This window comes from Lissotriton helveticus, chromosome 4_1 (assembly GCF_964261635.1).
Source record: "Lissotriton helveticus chromosome 4_1, aLisHel1.1, whole genome shotgun sequence".
NCBI classification, from domain to species: Eukaryota; Metazoa; Chordata; class Amphibia; order Caudata; family Salamandridae; genus Lissotriton; species Lissotriton helveticus.
This window is the reverse complement of record NC_136063.1, coordinates 1681418284-1681439086: the sequence shown is the minus strand read 5'-3', so window position 1 is coordinate 1681439086 and position 20803 is coordinate 1681418284. Positions and strand designations below refer to the sequence as shown.

Genomic DNA, 20803 nt, shown 5'->3' with positions numbered 1-20803 from the left:
TGCAAACACACACACACACTCACCATGTGCATGCTGCACTATACTTCACCCTTCCTGTTTAGCACTTCTCGTAAGCACAAACACACCCAAGAACATGCTTTCATTGTGCATGCACTGCACAGCACTACATCGCTATTGAAATGTATTCCTCGCAGAAATACAAACACTCACTAAATGTACTAACCATATGCTCTGCACAGCATTGTTCTATTCCTGTACTGTACCTTTCCCAGGCACACATACATCCAGCACAGAGTCACTATTGCTATGCTGCGCAGCACTCTACATCTACCGGATGCAGGTCAGGGGTGAGTTAAGCACACAGCAGCTTCACTTTTAAAAATGGTGAGTCAGCCTGTAGGCCTTACTCCAGTGACCCAGGATAAAAAGGACTTTTTCACTCCTACTGATCACTACACAGTATGCTGCCACCACAGCGCTCGTGCTACTCAACTCTTTGGAGAAGGCAATAACCTTCCACGTCCAAAAGGGTAGCACTCTGGGCACTCCTCCCGGTCCAACAAGGCCACAATCCGTGAGACAGGCCCATGCCATGGCACACATACATGATTTGTGTCGGACTATGACAACAAAATCTACATTAGGGATCCGGAGAACAGCACCGTTGGGCATTCGGGGCAGGATTATACGTTTTAACCATGCAGAGGACTTTTCAATCTCAATATATGTAATAAAATATTCACTCAAAAACGAACAAGCTGTAAAAAAGGCTTTTTATATTGAAAAATACAACTTCAAACAGTACAGACCTCAGCAATGTACAAAGAAATATTCCTGAATTGTGTTAAACGTTAACAGATAATTTCGAGGTCACTATGGACAGTTTTAGCCAGTCCCAAGTGCTTTTCGGCAGACTGCCTCTTGAAACATGGATTGCCTTCCAAAGGGTCATCTTTTCATGGTAAAAAAGATTTTAACAAAGATTTCAATGAACTAGACAAAGGTTAATTTCATTTTTAGGTGGAAAAGAGTGTGTTTGTCCACCAACTCCTAGGTAAGTAAAACTGGATCTGTAGTGCTAGCATTTACACCCTTATGAAATAGTGGAACTTATTTATCTGAACTGACAATAATCAGTAGTAAATTCTCAGGAGGCTCTTCTCTCTCATTAGAATATTCTTATACCCCCCTAGCCCCCACTTCTAGCAAACTGATAAATCCTTGTCTTAAAGAAACTGAGAGCTTGGTTTGGAAACAAACCGAAGGAAAGCATCTATACCTTGAGAAGGGGGGAAACTATTTCAACTGCACTAGAATAATAATCTAAGTTTGTTAACATAGAACATACATGGACAGTACTAACAACGGCAATGGCAGTGCCCATTTCTCGATTTCCAGCCGTAGGCTCATTTCAATCCAGTGTGTATTCATGGGAGCTTCCTACAACCCTACAAGGGATCGTAAAAGTGTGACCTGACAAACTGTACTTCAAGAGAGCGAAAGAGCTGCAGATAGGCACATACAAATATTACACTGGAAATTAGCATCATCTAATCCACCCAGAAAAATAAAATTTCTGCCAAAAACTGGATAGGTAAGAAGAGTAAAAACTCGTCATGGTTAATAGACACGGAGTACAAATCAGGCACATGTTGTAAATTTGATTTCTTAATTTGAGATGTGTACAACCAATGTTTAGCCTACCAGTGTTTTCCCACTCCATCTCAACAACACCGGCACATCTCAGTAGTAAGGCTATTGCTTTAGGGCTTGCTGTAATCAAGACGTTGCCTTGGACTCCATTATCTGTCAAACTGCCTCTACAACAGCACATCGGACCACTACAGCCAGGAGAGAGGGCACAGATAAAACGTCGAATAGGGTGGCAATAATGTTTGCACTTTGTACCAGCTCTGAGTGGGTCAACGTGAAGACAAACATCATCTCTTTGGAACCTTCCAGCATGAAACTCCACATGACAACTACAAAGACACGAGGGACAGTAGCTGCTGTTCGATTCAACCATAGGACAGCAGAAACAAATCGACAGAAACGCCATAACTGCAAGAAATAGCAAAATAAAAGGGGTTCTTATTTCAGTCTGTTCTCTTTCCCTGATGAAATAAACTGAAGACCCCCAGCTTTAAAACAGGATTATTTACAAAAAATAACATCAATAACAGGGCAAAAAAATCAACTTTGAAATTCATTAGTTGTTTTTCGCACATGTTAATTTCACCTACATGAAGTTATTCTATTTTTCTGTCTATTTGGAGGCAATGCGGCTGGCCTCCTTGTCGCCAAACAGGAGGGGGCACAAACCAGACGCTTTAGAGGAAATCACAGTCTTTAAGTAGACAATCAATGCCAGAGAATGTCATTCCTCCAGCTGCAACAGAATTTCTAGTTTACAAATGTATAAAATATTGATTTACGTCTCTGCCCTTCCCGCACCCAATGCCCTGTCGTGGATGCTAAAATGAGTGACGTTTCTGATTGACGTGAGCTCCTATCATATCAACTGTTATTCTCCGATAGTTACAAACACTGATTTAACAGTGGGGGTTCAAGAGACACCGGCCACATACAAACTGTAAAAACATGTTCTTTACCCTTTCAAGAAAAGAAACAAGTTTGTCTTTTAAAACACACAGCAATTGTAGGGGCACGATACATGAAACACCTCCAAAATCGGTAAAGCTTAAGACATGACAAAAAGGTAAGAGAAAAATTAGACCAACAAATAAAATTACAGCACTTGAGGTTCGATTCTCCATATTGTCCCCGCTGCCATTCCCAGGCACTCGGATACTTTTGTTAAGTCAGCCATAGGACGTTCCAGTGGATAGCTAGGATTTTAAAGCTGTTGACATGAGGACCGTGTTACGCAGAGGCCATTAGAGCACCCTTGGCTTACATGAAGCACATAAGTCTACTTGTTATGTCCACATTGAAGGCAATAATGCAGCATGAGTCAAGTCAGCTTTAATCCTTCGAAGCCACAGAATTTCCATCTCTTCTCTAAGCTGGCTCCAACTCCACTCATCTCTTGCTGAAAAGTGTGCTGTAGCCTCGTCATCAGTGCCTCCACTTCACTGGTGCAGATCTGAAAATTAAAAATAAGAGAGGGAAATTCCAACTAAAAAGGCAACATAGCCTAACTAAATGCAGATTTCCCTACAACTAAAATAGCTAACTTCAGTGAGAAATGGTCCCCATTATATATACCTTGGTAGGCTGGTCACTATTAATATATTAGCTACTATTATTTTATATGCCTTATTCATGCCACCCATACATTTTCCTTTTTTTTTAAAATCAATTGATTCCCCTTCTCCAAAATGTTTGTGGAAGTCGAAAAAAGCCAGAAGTCCCTTAAACATAGTTAAAATGATCTAACGATATTGGAGGTGTATGTTTTCCAGACTTTCCTTTATAACATAACTTTAATCCGTTAAAACAGGCCAAGCATTGCTGAAGACATATGTAAACTGTGGTCTATTTCTTCTCATATTAAATACCAAGGTCTTTATCCTTTTCTAAATTGTATTGAGTGTGGGGGACACTAGTCCTGCAGCTTTCATCTCCTTATGTTTTTCTTATACTTACGCATTCTATAATTTCTCTTCTTGTAACTATACATAATTTTAGTTGCATTTTATTTCATTGTAAGATGTCATTATTGAACACTGTTTTTGTTTTTCCTACATTCCTTACAATTTAAATACTGTTATATCAAATTTAAAGAAAAAGCGGTTGCATGTAAAAAAGAGAGAGGGCGAGAAAGCTGGAAAATCTGCATTGCGCTGGGATCTCTGCTCTTGACTTGCCATGCTGCCCATAACCGGTCAGTGCCACTCAGGTGGATGGGCGTCCATATCAGATCAGCGAGCATGGCGCTGCACCAATGGCCAGTACACTGTGGGTATACAAGGCAGTGAAGTGTAAACTCCGACTGAGACGCTGATACATAACAGAGTCTGACCAGTCCACCTTCTTTGCTTACTGAGCCTGGGTCTAGCTAGCAAGAGGCAGGTAAAAAAATCGGGAACTGCATATACTGGAGCATTATGGGATTTTAAAATGTGCTACCCAGGGCACTGTGGAAACAAGAGAAGTATGCTGTCTGTAGCATTGTATAAGAACAGGAAATTATAATTCTTCTCAAGTGAACTCTTTGTTTGGATGTATGGCACTAATGCTGCCCAAAGCAAAAAGTCCACTTTGTATTCGTGGACTTCAGGGATAGTACATTTACTGACTGGTATAACAAAGACATTTGGCGCAATGCCAGTGCAAGAATGAAATATGCTTATATGTGTGATACATTTAGTTTGATAAAAATATTTACAAAGATAAAATAGTACTTTAACTTTCAACGTTACACGGTAACATATTTAAATGAAAAGGAACGTTTGTATTAAATGAATGCTAGAAAATGTGCTGAAAAAAGGGCATTTACATTTTTGAAGCCCAAAAGTCCCTACCAGGCCAGTCCAAGATGCACAGTGGTTGCAAGCGACCACTGTCCATTTTTGCCACACATTGAAGCCAACGAAAAGCAAGGGTAGAAAGTGTGCGTCTTGGACCTATCAAATGTAGACACCTGCTTGCTTTCATTATCTTGGCCGACCAACAACAGATTATGGCTACAAGCTGCCACGAAAAGTGTTGAGTGGATTAGCAATTTTTCTTGCTGACTACTGTATTTTTTGTGGCCCTATATCTCGTTGTGCCTCCCTTCCAGGACTCAGAAAATGAGCCACACCTATTTTTCTATTTACTTCCTACTCGTAAAATTAGACTGATAACTTCCAAACAATCATAACAGACATTGCTTTGGATTTGTTCGCTCCAGTTGAGTGAGGAGGACTTCCACTCAAGAGGCTTCCCCAATATATTGGTCACAAATTCCATCAGAAGGAGTGAAGGGGCTGCATTAACTTCGGCAGTGCCCGCCACCATCCTCTCCTTTGGGACAGATCCTCTGTCATGTTTATCGCCAGCATAGGCAGACATGCTGGGAGGTGCTGGGTTGTGACGAAGGCTGCTAGATCAGAGTTTGGGGCATCGGCATGCTAACTCACCATGTGTAATGGCCATTCATTGTTTGGGCTCCTAGCTAGATTTGCTCCTTTAGTCTATTGAGGTTTTGATTTATACCATACTATTCATTCTTACAGGACACTAGTGTTTCAAATATAATTCTGCTCTTAGTATTATCTTTTATTTTTTCCATTTTTGTTTCAGATTTTTTCTACTCTTTTCTCCTTGTTGCCAAACGGATTACTACTACTATTTTTTTTTCAACCGCAAAGGTGTTCTAATCATTTCTCACATGGTTCCAATCTCAGGCAGAGAAATTGAACACAATCCGGAGCCTTCCTGTTATGCAGAGCTCACAGGGTATGGAACCGAGAGGGGGCCTGGCGGAAATTATTTATAGAACTGACAGAGCAGGGTGCATTTCTGGACACATAGGGGGCACCCATGCTCTAACCTGTGCATTAAAGATGGGACACTGCTCTGAATCTTAAGATAACGCTCTGTCTGAGAGAGTGGTCTGATCTCTGTGGTTTGTTGTGAGAAAGCTTGCCCTTCCTCAACTGATCTATTAGACAAATTATTAATGTGTCACAAGGCTCTTGGACTGTAAAGGGACACAGGAGGCAGGCAGGGCAGAATGAGTCTTTGGGCCGTTCACAACTTCACACAAGACAGCATGTAAACAACTTTCTTCCCTGCAGCACCATGCACATCTTCCTTTCATTAGGGCCAGCAACAGCGCTGGGACCAATTCAAAGGAGGTGAGAGGACATGTTTAGGAAACTTGGCACGAGCTTTTATAAAAACTGCGTCCTTTTTACAAGAGAGACGATGTTGAGATTTCTGAATTGGAAAATCATTATATTACGAAGGGCCTGCCTAATATACACAGAACAGGACCGGAAGTTGGGGTGTGCCTTTACCAGGCTGCCCCCAAAAGTAGATCCTGGCCATCTGGAGTTGACCATTACGTTTGGTGGACTAGTGTGGTGAACGTGGACTGTCTATGTGACCATGTTTAATAGACAGGTCCATCAAACTCATACACAAGCCGACCACAGTCTGTTAGTGGGACTATTTATCTCTTAAAAGTAGATCCATTTATTCCTACAAATTGTAGCGGTAGGCATGACAGTGAAATGCAACAGACATGAAATATACATAAAAAACATCATGGAATGGTATGCTCGAAAGTCTGTTTAACAATACAACAACATAAGACGAGCACATATTTAAATACCACGGAAGACACTTTCTTTTTGGATAAAAACGCATGCTTTGAAGTGATAAATAAAGTCCATTTATACTAACCTTGGAATCTAGACACTGCAAATAAGAGCAAATATATTCTATGCTGGCTCCGAATGGGTGGACATGAAGAAATGTTGATATAATACCTAAAAAACACAATATTTTACAAATCATAATGCAATCCAGGGAGAAACATTATCATTGTGACACACAAAGACCCCCCCCCCAAAAAATAGTACTAATGCACCATTTTGGTACACAAATTATTTTCCTTTTCGGGGACGTCTCCTTTAAACTAAAACTTGCATGGAAATGATCAAAATGCATTTGTAACGCTAGCTAATCTATGAGCCCTAGGTCTTAAGGAGAAGGGGTATATGGCCATTGTTAAAAGGCCTACCGCAAAAGCTATGAATAGTGGCACTAAAGCTGAGAAAGAATGAATGGCACAAATGGATTATACGGTATTAAAAGATTAGGTGGTGCCACTGAGGAAAAGCTTGCAACGAAAGAGAAAGAAAAGAACAGTTATTACTAATATTCTGACTTTGGGGCAGGTCTCTAAAATGAATGAAATACTGGTACTGTGCGTGTAGTATCGAATGTAAAGAATTGTTCAGTGCTTATGTGTATGATATGTTAAAGTAACACCAATTGAGCCATGGTTACAAATTAAACTGTCCAATGAAAACACTATATAACCTTAAATGCCAACACAGAATGGACTAAAGCAGGGCTGCATCCAGGCACCCTTCTTGTTTTCCTTATACATCTCTGCACATCTCAGTTCAACTATTGATTCAACAACCCCAAGTAGGGCTAGCTTTCATTCTCTCATTTAACTTGGCATTATTTTCAATAATATCGAAATGTTTCTATATCAATTAACAAGACTGCATGCATACCACCTGGCAAATGGCAAGGCACTAGTCGAGAAGGTAAATTGCTATGAGTCCTAGGCACACCTAATGATGAGAACTTTACTTGGGCTCACCATTTTCAATTGAAGAAGCAAAAAACAGAGATAATTAACAAATCTATTAAAAGGTTTGCTAGGATCTATGACGGGGAGGGATAGGTCAGGCGCTGGGTGTCTTAAACACAAAACGTATTACCAAACTTCTTTATGTGATACCAGTATGCAACAACAAAATAATAAGTATGAGCACAAGTTATATGCAAAATATCAGCTATTTGGTTAGATTTAAGCTCTGCGTCACCACATAGTAAGTGACATTTATAACAAAATTTGACATCTCTGTTGGTCCATCACACAGAAGCCAAGCAAAATTACATCTGTGCCTGCAGTAAATCAAATAATACACTAAAGTGGCTAATTCTAGAAGTGTGAAAAATAAACCACTTTAGGAAAACCGATTTAGATCTTTCAACAATCAAACTAATTGAATATCAAAAATTTACACAATTAAGGTCTCTAGTTGGCTTGCCAAGGAATACGCGTAAGAAACTAATAAAGAAAATATTGTTGGGAAATAGGCAGATCTAGTATTATCTTCGATATATAAATATTCCGAAGTAGTTTAAATTACATTAAAGCGACCCTGCCTTTATTCAAATTTGGAGGCCGCAGTAGAAAGAAAATGTTGTCGACTCAGACTATTGTACATACTTCTATCCCACATTGGAGTTTCATGGAACTCATATTGCATTGACACTTAGGGATGCCAACGTTGTGGAAATAAGGACAAAACTATTATGCAAATTGTCTGTCTCTGTCCAAACTTATTAGATTTACTCAGAGAATATCTACAGGTAGCCTTCAAAGAAGCTAATATAAGAACAGTCACTGCAGCAGTGAATTTGTGTTTTACTACACAATCAAACTTTTGTATTGGTAAACTTATGAATAATTTAGATCATGAATATTATGATCTAATCATATTAGTTTAGAAACCAACTGCTTTCTTCCATTCATTTATTTAGATTTTAATAATGCAAACTTGTTTTTTTAGCTGTGGACGTACTATGGTCTTTGAAAAGTTTGTCTATTTTAACTATTGTAATCACTGGTAAATACAATACATTATTACTGCATACCAGAGGAGCCAGAAACTAGGAAATATACAGGTCCACTATTACTAGACAACATGGGGACTGGATATCACAGAGATCTCTAATTGACATGTAGTGACAGAATAGGGTAAACATTCAAATATCTGTAATTCCTATGAAACCGTTTGAATGCTATACTACATGTGGTACAAAAGAGGTAGAATAAAGGCAGCTTTTCTGAGTTGTTCAGAGGTATCAAGTGATCGGAGGATACCCCGAACACATGCAATGAAGCAATAAACGGATTAAGGTCTACTCATGATTTTACAGACTCCTTTTGTGGTAAATAAATAAATAATACCCTATTTTTGACTAGACATATATCATAACAGATAGCTCAATAAATAAGAGTCAAGATTCGAGGTAGTAGGAGTTTCTGCAGGTTTAATACAGCATAAGGATAGGAACAGGACAACCTGCATAGGAATAGGATGACAGGGCCCAGCAGGGTGACAGGGGCCCAGCAGCTGCTGGGGCTGGGTCTGGGATGAGCGCGCTAACTTTTGATAACAATACACGAGCATATATACATAGCGCAAACACATAGCATTACATTGCAGTAGGCGTAGCAGTGGGTGGAACAGAAGGCGTGACGCGTAGCAGTCGCGAAAGATAAGAGTAAAAGTAGGTGTAACTGGGCGTATACATAGACATGTGGTGCAGACGTAACAGAATATGTCATGAATGGGCGGAAACATAGGAGGGGGCTACCTAAGGAGCCGGGGCCTCTAACCTGGTGGTGCGCGCAAACTGGCAATGACGTGTTACGAGGAGAAGCTGGGGGCTATGAACTCTGTGCTAGGAGCAGAGACTAAAGTCTGGAGGGTCGGAGCGACATGTACCTAAACCCTATCTAGTATCTGATGTTTAGGGAACATGTTGATATAAACTAGAAGTCATGAGGGGAAAAGCTAACTTGATTCTAAGACTGGACCATGCATTATTCTACATGTAGTGCGTGATGAAGAATATTAAATGACCATTAAATACAGTATTTCTCTTAACATGGAGCCGCATAGGCTAGACAATGACGGAAACTATTGATGCAGTTCAGTAGCTTAGGAATGCAGAGAAGGAGGACTAAACTGATAGCTGGAATCATAACATAGTCTTGGCATACTCAGAGGCAGAGCCAAGCTGCACCGGGCACTGCGAGGCAGGAAGTAAGTGAAAGGTCGAGGATACAGGTGGGGGCTGTATCGCTCCTCAGCGAGGCTTCAGGAGACAGGAGCTGAATCTGATGTCCAGGCCCTTTTGAGGCCTAGAAACGGGGACTTTATAATGAAATAACGTGCACACTGAGAAACGTGGCAACATTATTTTACATAGGCCTGATATTCGTAGTATTCACGAGGACTGGAAACTGGCATACTAGAGGTGGACACAACTGTAATTGCGTCATTAATCGGACATGGGGAGTACATATGCATATTGATCATGCACACATAACATATGATGGATGACACGTAGGGACACAGAACATGGCAAAATTTACTTTTCCACATTCCCTCCTTGTCACTACGTTTCCATCAGGAAACATCAATATTCATGATACCATCTATCATTTCATACAGTACCATTTGTTCATCTCGAATTGTCTTGGAACGAGATTTAGAACGGGGCTTGGGACTAGGAATACAAGAGGTAGCACACATGCCGCAAATCGCAGGGCCACATTGTATACAGAGGCAGCAGCTGAATATGATCGCTACTGCGATACCTAGAAAGGACAGGACTTTCCATCCCCAGGCGGAAATTATATTCCAGAACCAACCGGACCATGTCCAGGTGCCTGGATCTTGGTGTAACAGATGGGCTATTTTATGAAGTCTGGTTATAGCTGAATAAACAGACGGCGCGTTATTTGGAATGAAAATGCAACAACTGGATCCGAGGACTCTACAGGCCCCGCCCCTATCGGCCAGTATGACGTCAAGGACGAGACGATTCTGGAGCACAACAATTCTCATAAAGGATTGCTCTTCGGTTAAGTTACCTAGAGCGGAGGCAGTCTCATCTACTACAGCTTCAAGGGTTCTTGTTAACCTACGGATTAGCTTACTGTTTACGACTGTACCTAAATAAGGGAACACACCTTTATCAATATCAATGAATTGCTCTGCAGCAGTTTCAGTATAATCGACAATCGGGAGGTTTCTCTTGTGTCTGGTATGTACTAGGTAGGAATTCCTATGATAGTCAGGTGGGGCTAGGAAAACAGGTGGCAGTAGGAAGGCAATGTAACAGGTTCCCTCCCAATCGAGGGGCAGACGAACATATGCAGTTTGACCACAAACAAAATAAGAATGACGTGAAGCTTTAAAAATAGATTTCCCACTGTCACTATACTTGATAATAGTAGTACAATCACTATGTCCTACATGTACAGAACCATAATTACGGACACATAATTCGCCTTTGACTGGTAGTACTGAAATAGCAGGTGAGTCTGGAGTAGTATCAGACTGAACATTCAGGACCATGAAATTCGACGAATAATTACCTAAATTATACACTTCATTTTCTAGATCTAAACCTGTTCTGTGGGGGAGACCTTGCTTGTCTGGGAAACATGTACTGTTAAGAAAAGACATATCTGTTGAGGATGACGTTAACGTGGACCATGCTCCACACGAACCATTATGTGAAAAAGGATAAGGAAAGAGTGGCAGAACTCCCTTTGACGTCTGGAAAGGGGGGAGTCGACCACACACCCAACAATTAGTGGCATTGCTGGTCTGGTGTGAGTAATGTAACATGCGGATAAATGAGTTATTACGCATAGCGAGGCGGTATGAATATTCGTGAGGAGGCAGATCACTAAACGTGTGCTCTACTGTAGCATTAGCAGACTTATTTACATGAGGAACTGGAAAATACAGGAAAAATGCGTAACTGGTGCAGGAAATCATTATGCTGATGAATAATATGAAACTTAGAAAAACGATACATCGGTTTGAGTTATGACTGACTCTCTCACTATGGGGGTCTATTTTATACATGTCAGAAACAGTCTAACCGTTTCACCTAGGGGAGGACTTATACAATCAAACTGACTGACTTATTTTACTAGACCGGAGTTTTTGCTTATACTCCTGCTGCGGAGTTTTCTCTACCAAGGGAGGGGTTGTATCAATGTTATTTGCGGGACAGTCCTTAGGAACAATGTTTTGACAAGTCTTGATATCCTGGAAAATGTTTTTAGAGACCGGTTTCAATCCGTAGAATTTCTTGACGTGCGAAAGGTGTACCCAGCCGCGGCGTCCTTCCAATTTCACGGCTGTACGGGTGGTGAGGAGGACCTGACGGGGCTCCTTCCAACGTGGCTCCAGCGGACTTGATCTGTCAAAGTTCCGGACGAGTACCATCGAACTTGGAACGATTTCATGCGGTGCCACCTCGGTATTATCTGGAAATGCGGCGGCAACCTGTGAACGACATGAGTTGAGGGCAGACATCAAGGAAGCTAGGTAATCTGTCAGCATATTACATGAAACATCAGTAATACTTCGGGGTCTAGGAGTACCCCACATGTTAGGGGGGCGGCCGAAAACGACCTCATACGGGAACAGACCTGATCTGGAATGTGCGACCATGCGCATATAAAACAAAGCAACTGGCAGAGCTACTAGCCAGTCCACACCCTTATCTTTACATATTTTTGCAATTCGAATTTTCAGAGTCTGATTATGTCTCTCGACTAGACCGGCTGCTTCGGGATGGCGTACACAATGGAACTTCCACTGGTACCCTAACAACAGGGAAACGTGCTTCATCAACTCAGATGAGAATGGCTGACCGTTATCAGAATATACGACTCTAGGGAGTCCATAACGAGGGAAAAACTCACGAACCAACTGCTTGGCAGTGGTCGCGGCTGTGTAATCTGGGACTGGATATGCTTCTGTCCACCTGGACAAAGCGCATACAGCTACAAGGACATACTTGAAACCTCGACATCGCTCCATCTGAATATAATCCATCTGGAGGACCTCAAAAGGGTGGTCAGGGGGCTGGAATCCACCTTGTTCCACAGGGACACTTTTACCTGGATTAAACTGACAACATATCATACAGGTACGGACTTTCTGCTTGGCTGCAGCTCGTAAATGCTTGTTGAACCAAATGTTCTGGATACTGCCTAACATTGCTTTTTCTCCTAAGTGTGCTGGACTATGTGCGGTATTAATGATGACTTGAACCATAGAGTCGGGGAGAAACCATGTGGCTCTACCCTTCGTTAACCATCCTTGATCTGTCTGGACCCCTCCTTGTTCGGACCATTTCTTGATTTCATCGGGAGTAGCATGTAACTGGATATCTATGACATCTTGAGTAGGGTCCTTAACTGTCATACATGTAGTCAGATCTGGAGTATGTGTCTGTGTTAGATTAACTTGAATGTCTGGAGTCTGTGCTGTAAGCTTGGCTGTGCGATCTGCTAGATCATTACCTTGAGAAATAATGTCAGTGACTTTCGTATGTGCTTTGCATTTCATGATAGCGATAGATGTCGGTAAATGTATGGCATCTAACAGAGCTTGGATAAGGATACCATGCTGAATCTTGGTTCCATGAGAAGTCATGAAACCTCTCTCCTGCCAGAGCACTCCGAAGTCGTGTACGACTCCAAATGCGTAGCGTGAATCTGTGTAAACATTAACTTTCAGGTTCTTGGCGTGTATGCAGGCTTGTGTCAGAGCAACTAGCTCTGCTGCTTGAGCGGACAGGGTATCAATACGGTGGGTCTCAATAACTTCAGTGTCAGTAGTCACTGCATACGCAGCGACTAGTTCTCCTGTACTAGTTCTCATACATGAACCATCCACATAAAGTGTCAGGTCGGGATCTAATAACGGAACATCTGTCAGGTCTTGTCTTGGCTTTGTCGTAATGTTAACTACTTCCACACAGTCATGTGTGGCTGGATTTGAATTAACTGATGGTAACAGTGTAGCAGGATTCAGGATGTTGCAGCGTCTAATTTCTATGTGTGGCTGAAACAGTGTCAATTCATAACCTGTTAAACGTGCAATTGTCAAGTGCTGAGTTTGTGTTCGATTTAAAAGAACTTCCACGGAGTGTGGGACTTGTACTGTCAAAGAGTGTCCTAAAACTATGGAATCACTTTGTCTAATAGCTAGTGCTGTGGCTGCAACTGACTTGAGGCACGCAGGCAACGCCTGGGCGACTGGATCTAGTGTGCTCGAAAAATAAGCACAGGGCTTGTGTTGTCCTGCTTGATCTTGTGTGAGAACAGATAATGCTGTACCTTCGCGTTCAGTAACGAAAAGTGTAAAAGGCTTACTGTAGTTCGGTGTAGCTAGAACTGGAGCTTGGCATAGGGCTTTCTTTAACTCGTTGAAACTAAGTGTATGTTCAGATGTCCAAGGGAGAACAGTCGATACGGCTGCCTCCTGTGTCGTTAACTGTATCAGTGGCTTGGCTAAAAATGCATACTGAGGAATCCATTGTCGGCAATAAGAAGTAAGGCCGATAAAGGCACGTACCTCCTTCTGGGTTCTGGGCTGGGGAAGACTCGCTATCAACTGGATACGGTCTGGTGTCAACTGCCTACCCCTCTTGGACAGTAAGTGTCCTAAGTAGACCACTTGCTGGACACAGAATTGAAGCTTCGAAGGGGATACCTTGTGCCCCATCTCGGCTAGGAAATACAAAACCGTGAGTGACGCTCGCTCGCAGTCACGTTCAGAACGGGCTGTGATCAGTAGATCATCGACATACTGGAGCAGGGCAGTGTCAGTTGGCATGTGAATATTATCTAGTTGTCTCTTAAGTGCTTGACTGTAAATACTAGGGCTTTCTGTGAAACCTTGAGGAGCTCGTGTAAACATATAGCTCCTTCCATTTAAACAAAATCCGAAAAGAAACTGGCTGTCTGGATGAATAGGAACACTAAAAAATGCATTCTTGAGGTCTATTACTGTGAAGAACGTGGCTTCGGAATCAATGGCTGTTAATAGGGAAGAGATGTCTGGGACAACTGGGTACTGAGGAATAATACATTTGTTAAGTTCTCGTAGGTCAATCACTAATCGATATACTGGGGGTGCATTTGGATCAGTACGTTTCATGACTGGAATGATCGGAGAGTTGCATACATTGGAGTCAGTTTCTACAACTACTCCTTGAGCCATGAGCTCGTCTATAATTTTGGATAAGGCTGCTACAGCCTCGGGTGGCAATCTATACTGTCTGATTCGTGGTAACACTACACCTGGTTTGAGAGTCACACGATAGGGTGTGATTTGCATGTAACCTACATCAGTTGGACCTTGCGCCCATAAATGCTGCGGGACATTAGACAGTCTGGAATCAAAATCTCGTAATACATAGTGACCCTTAAAGTCACGTAGGAACAGACGTATTCCCTCTGGGGAACAACATATAACGGCACCTAACTCTTTCAGTGTTTTAATGCCTAATAGGTTTTCTGGACATGACTTAGTAAGTAACAGATCAGTAGTGCGGGACAATGGACCTACTTCTAGAGTGACTGGCTTTGAAATCTCATTAACGATCGGCTTTCCTGAAAATCCAAGGGAAACATTTCTTGAGCCTGAGAGCGGAGCCCCTGGAACTTCGGCGTGACTAATTGTGGTCCTACTTGCCCCTGTATCAATCAGAAACTTTCTGTCTTTCCCTAATACGTGACTGTGAACATAGGGACCTTCTTGATCTACAGGTATCTCGATGAGAGGCAAGCCTACCTCCCTCTCTAGGCTGTTTCATGAATATGGCTGGTACTCTGGATACTCAGACTGTGCATACTGGTACATCTGCGATGTAACATGCTGTGTTGCAGCAATAGGCTGCGGTGCTGTAACTGTCTGTGGTGTATTCTGTGACTGAGGAGTCTGTGAAACTTGTTCTTGTCTAGGCGGACGTGGTCTTTCTTTAGTCTTACCAGTAGCTATGTTGTGTTTCAGAACTGCACACTCATTTATAAAATGACCTGGCTGTTTACAATAATTGCAGTTCCCTTTAACGGGAGCTGCAGGATGACTGGCTTGATTCGGACCCCTCTTCTGACTGTCTTGAGGAACAGATTGTGCAACTAGTACTTTCATTTTCGTGTCTTTCATACGTTTTCTTTCGTGTTCTTGCTCTTCCCTGATTCTATTCTGGTGATACTGGAGCATCTGGAGCATCTGGGACGGAGTATTAGCTTGCCAGGTGCTTTCGACTTTCAAAACTCGGTTTTTAATTGGTGGACTTGAATTCTCGACTAATTTAGTAACAAAAAGGTGAGGGTATGACTCACTACTTGTCTTGAGACCACTGTTGATACTGAAACATTTTTCAAATCTAGAATAAAAATCACTAATATCTTCATCTTGTTTCTGTTTACAGGCTGAGATTGCATCCCAGTCTTCTTTTCTCGTTGTTAATAATCTGGGTAAAACTTGAATTAATAATTCTGGTAATTCTTTACATTTCTCCCCAAGACCAGTACCTGGTACACGTATCTTATCTTCTGCTTCTAGGACTGCCCAATCTATCTTTTTCTCTCCCACCTCCCATTCTTTTTCCTTTAGCTTTTCATACACCCCTGCGGGCAACAGGACTTTTAACATTTTAATGATATCTGGGTATGTGTATTCTCCCATACGGAGCATGTCTTTTAATTCTCGATGGAACCCTGCTGGATCTTTGTCATGACAGGGAATTAATTTCTTCATTTCAAGGAGTTCCATCTTTGTGATTGGAGTGTATACAAACACTCGTTGCATTTCGCCACCCGTTCCTTTAACTGGGTGGACTTCTCGTAACGGATTCTGTCTGTCTATGTAGAATGATTTACTTTCTGGGGGTGAGACATGAGCAAAATGCGGGTTCAAGAATGTTCTATATTTGTGACGCTGTTCTAGAATGACACTAATTAAATCGGTACCTAGACCTCTCCATCTATACTGGAGTAACTCGTTCAGGATATCATGTAACGGGCCTGGATCAGAATGTTGACCCTCATACAGAGTAATGAGGTGCTGAATCATATACATACCCACCAGTCGCTGCTCGGCTGGGGGCAATTTCAGAAACATTTGTGCCACTATTTCGTCTGGAAAAGTGGTAGAATCAGTAATCCATCGGACTGCTGATCGGGCTAGTTCTTGTTCATGCATAGTACTTAACTCACTGTAACCGATTCGTGATTTCAGAATGTGATCGGTAGCTTGAAATACTTGTTCTAGGGAACCTTGTTCTGATGCTGAATGATGGAAAATAGACTTGTGTTCTAGGCGTAAATGGCGATCTGGAAATCTAGATTTTCCTACATACGCTATTCTGACAGTATTCTCGTCGTCTTCCTCTTCAGGATCAGAGGTACTTTCTTTCTCGCTTACTTGTGCTGCTTTACGCTGTTCGTGTATCTTTATTATCTCTCTACGGATTTTCTTGTACATACTTTCCATGGCACCAATGGTATTGTGCTTTCCTTCGGCTATATTATCACTCCACTTTGTTAGAGTTTTCATTTCTTCCGGGTCTTTAGACGGATAATCTTGTTCTCTTATTAGACAGTTAATTAAAAACTTTAATATCATGCGCTGAATCTCGGCTTTCCTTTGAGACATGGCATCACTAATACTTTGTGGGTCATCCCCTGTACGGATGAAACGATATATTCTGTCTAGATCTTCTTTCATATTCGGCAAGGTGACTAGATACTCGGTCACTCTCCTTACGCGTACGGAATATAAAACCATATTAAACTCGCCTGGAACTGGGTCATAGACACATTCGCCAAGGGTTTGCCTGATTTCTGCAACAGACTTATTACTCTTGGGAGTACGCTGTGATGCTTGAGCATGTAATTCGAGTGCTGATAAACGCTTGTATGGCGGCGGGGTTTGAGGAAGACCTCCCCCTGCGGCCCCTAAACTAGAATCATCAACTGATGCTTTTCGTCCTGGCAGGGTCGGTAATTGTAACGTGGGCTGGACTTGTATGGCGGGCTGACCCGGGGGGGCTGTTAAGGGCACCCCGGTGTCTGGAGGAGCAGGAATTACCTGATTTACAGGGACTGGCGGAGCGTGAACAGGATTTGCATATTCGGGGACTGTGTCGTCCAGATAGGACGAAATAAAAATATCAGCTGCGGTCGGTTTGTGACGTAGCTTGGTCGGAACTAATGGTGGCGGGAAACTACTGGATGCCTCTGGGGTCGCTTTTGGCAAGCACTCAGCAAGAAGAGGATACATACCCTTATTAAGGGCATGCCTCTGTCTGTCTGATTGCTCAGTTCTAACTCGTTCACCTATCTCGATTAATTCTCTTTCTTGGGCTCGTTCTTGGGATTCTCTACTTAGTTCTGACTTTCTGATTTCTTTTTCGGTTCTTTTATGAGCTTCTTTGCGCCATAACTCGATGGCATCTTTCTGTGACTGTCTGGCTTTCTTTTTCCATAATGCTTCTTCTACTCGCATGATGCATTCGGCATCCCATGTACCCGATACGGGCCATCTATACTTTTCTTCTAACTGTTTGGTATACTCTACCCATAAATCTAGATACAATATGGCGCTTATGCCATGTTTCTGATACATAAAGTGACCTGGACTGTCCCTAGGCGGAACAGGAACTGCTTCTTCTAACAAACCCTTTCTAGTTTTTAACTGACGTAATCTCGAAAAGAGAGACATTGTAAACTTGAATCGGAACACAATACAATAGACGAGGAACAATAACAATTGGGAAAACAATTCAGGCATACCACGACATTGGAAATACATTGAACAACATCATAACATTATAGTTCGGACAGAAATATTACCTGGAATACTGAGAACAGAAACACAAGAATTTCTCGAGAACGGAACAGACTAGAGTTACTGGATGCACTGCTGAAACAGTACGGAACATACCGGTCCCATAAAGGGACGCATCAAGACCCGTATCCACCTAGGTGAACACTTCGTTTGTGGGCCTGGGTACCACCAACCCACGGACCAGAGTCAATTTAGATTGACCCTGTCTAGATACTACCCCAGTAATGGTACTCACCGGGCAGCAAGAACGGAAAGCTTCGGACTGGACTGGACTGCTACGACGACGGACGACGAACTTCGGACTTCGGTTACGGGTGGGCCTCCGGATACCTCGGACCTTGGACTCTTGGCTTGGGCTCTGGTCAGGACTCGCCGCATTCCTCCACCGTCTCGTTTGGATGCTGGACCGCCTCCTCCGTCTCCTCCGTGGGCCTGAGGGATACTTGAAGCAGAAATATCTGCACGTGGCCGGTATGGTTCCGTCACGGCTGCAGAGGGTCAGGGGGTCGGCGTGGCTTCACCGACGCGTGGGGAAAGGGCAAGTCCCTGTTCGGGCGCCATTATGTGGTAAATAAATAAATAATACCCTATTTTTGACTAGACATATATCATAACAGATAGCTCAATAAATAAGAGTCAAGATTCGAGGTAGTAGGAGTTTCTGCAGGTTTAATACAGCATAAGGATAGGAACAGGACAACCTGCATAGGAATAGGATGACAGGGCCCAGCAGGGTGACAGGGGCCCAGCAGCTGCTGGGGCTGGGTCTGGGATGAGCGCGCTAACTTTTGATAACAATACACGAGCATATATACATAGCGCAAACACATAGCATTACATTGCAGTAGGCGTAGCAGTGGGTGGAACAGAAGGCGTGACGCGTAGCAGTCGCGAAAGATAAGAGTAAAAGTAGGTGTAACTGGGCGTATACATAGACATGTGGTGCAGACGTAACAGAATATGTCATGAATGGGCGGAAACATAGGAGGGGGCTACCTAAGGAGCCGGGGCCTCTAACCTGGTGGTGCGCGCAAACTGGCAATGACGTGTTACGAGGAGAAGCTGGGGGCTATGAACTCTGTGCTAGGAGCAGAGACTAAAGTCTGGAGGGTCGGAGCGACATGTACCTAAACCCTATCTAGTATCTGATGTTTAGGGAACATGTTGATATAAACTAGAAGTCATGAGGGGAAAAGCTAACTTGATTCTAAGACTGGACCATGCATTATTCTACATGTAGTGCGTGATGAAGAATATTAAATGACCATTAAATACAGTATTTCTCTTAACATGGAGCCGCATAGGCTAGACAATGACGGAAACTATTGATGCAGTTCAGTAGCTTAGGAATGCAGAGAAGGAGGACTAAACTGATAGCTGGAATCATAACATAGTCTTGGCATACTCAGAGGCAGAGCCAAGCTGCACCGGGCACTGCGAGGCAGGAAGTAAGTGAAAGGTCGAGGATACAGGTGGGGGCTGTATCGCTCCTCAGCGAGGCTTCAGGAGACAGGAGCTGAATCTGATGTCCAGGCCCTTTTGAGGCCTAGAAACGGGGACTTTATAATGAAATAACGTGCACACTGAGAAACGTGGCAACATTATTTTACATAGGCCTGATATTCGTAGTATTCACGAGGACTGGAAACTGGCATACTAGAGGTGGACACAACTGTAATTGCGTCATTAATCGGACATGGGGAGTACATATGCATATTGATCATGCACACATAACATATGATGGATGACACGTAGGGACACAGAACATGGCAAAATTTACTTTTCCACACTTTGCCCAAATGTGGATCATTCGTTTTTGTGGGGCAGCTGTGGAACGCAGAGGTTATACCTACTGGTATCCCCTTGTAATGCAAGCTCAGAGGCTGCGCCAAACTGGGTTCCTTCAAGTGTAACGTTTTTATGAGTGTTTGGTGTTCCTGAACTTTATGTACAGACGAACATTTGAATACGTGGCTTGGATATTCGTGTTACCCACCACTGTTTGCAAAAATCTATTTAGTTGAAATAGTAAATGCACGATAAGGGGTGGCTACTGCCCCCCGTGCAACAATGCGATCACCATTCCCTTCTTCTGCTCTGCTTTGTTTTTCTCTAGGTCCTGTCTGAGGGCAATAAGCAAGGATTCCGCCTACAGCAAAAACCTTGAGTTTATAACTGCCTAGTATAGCGTAGGCATGAGCCCGTATAACGTCTTGTCGGTGGCGACCACGGCATGTCCTTCGAGAAACACATTTGAGTAGGGAAACTACACCAAACTGGTTAAGTAGAAATACAAACTTTGAGAATGTACTGGCAGTGGACTGTGGCCCAGCTACCAAGCACATCAAATAATATAGCTGGAGCTTCACTTCAGCTCTGGAAAGATCTACACGGATTCAGAACTACTTGGATTTTGCTGTGATGCTTCCTAAATGTGGAGCTCGAGGCTGCCCACTTCCTCAATGCTCGAACTAAAATAATTGCATTGCTCAAGCTCTGTTAGCCTGTCTAGCTGCTCGACTTGTCTGCTTGGAAGCCCCCAGCCAGCCCAATGATTCAAGGGACGCTGATACAGACTGCCAAGAAGTTACCCCTATCCCTTAACAGAGACCTGAGGATTCGTCAAAGAAACCAGCATCAACGTGTGCAAGGCATTAGAGCTGTGACTCTGCTTTGCA

At 42.8% G+C, this 20803-nt stretch overlaps 1 protein-coding gene across 4 annotated transcripts in view; it reads right to left on the bottom strand.

Annotated features, from left to right (window-relative positions):
* Positions 1-717: 717 nt before the first annotated feature.
* Positions 718-20803, bottom strand: part of ENOX2 (ecto-NOX disulfide-thiol exchanger 2) — a 1184097-nt gene continuing 1164011 nt past the window's right edge. For all 4 annotated transcript variants that reach the window (XM_078688351.1, XM_078688354.1, XM_078688355.1 and 1 more), the window contains 2 exons: positions 6319-6404; positions 718-3067 (listed from right to left, as the gene is read on the bottom strand). In XM_078688351.1, the coding sequence (XP_078544477.1) occupies positions 2936-3067; positions 6319-6404 (218 nt within the window). In that variant the 3' untranslated portion in view covers positions 718-2935. The remainder of the gene's footprint in view (positions 3068-6318; positions 6405-20803) is intronic.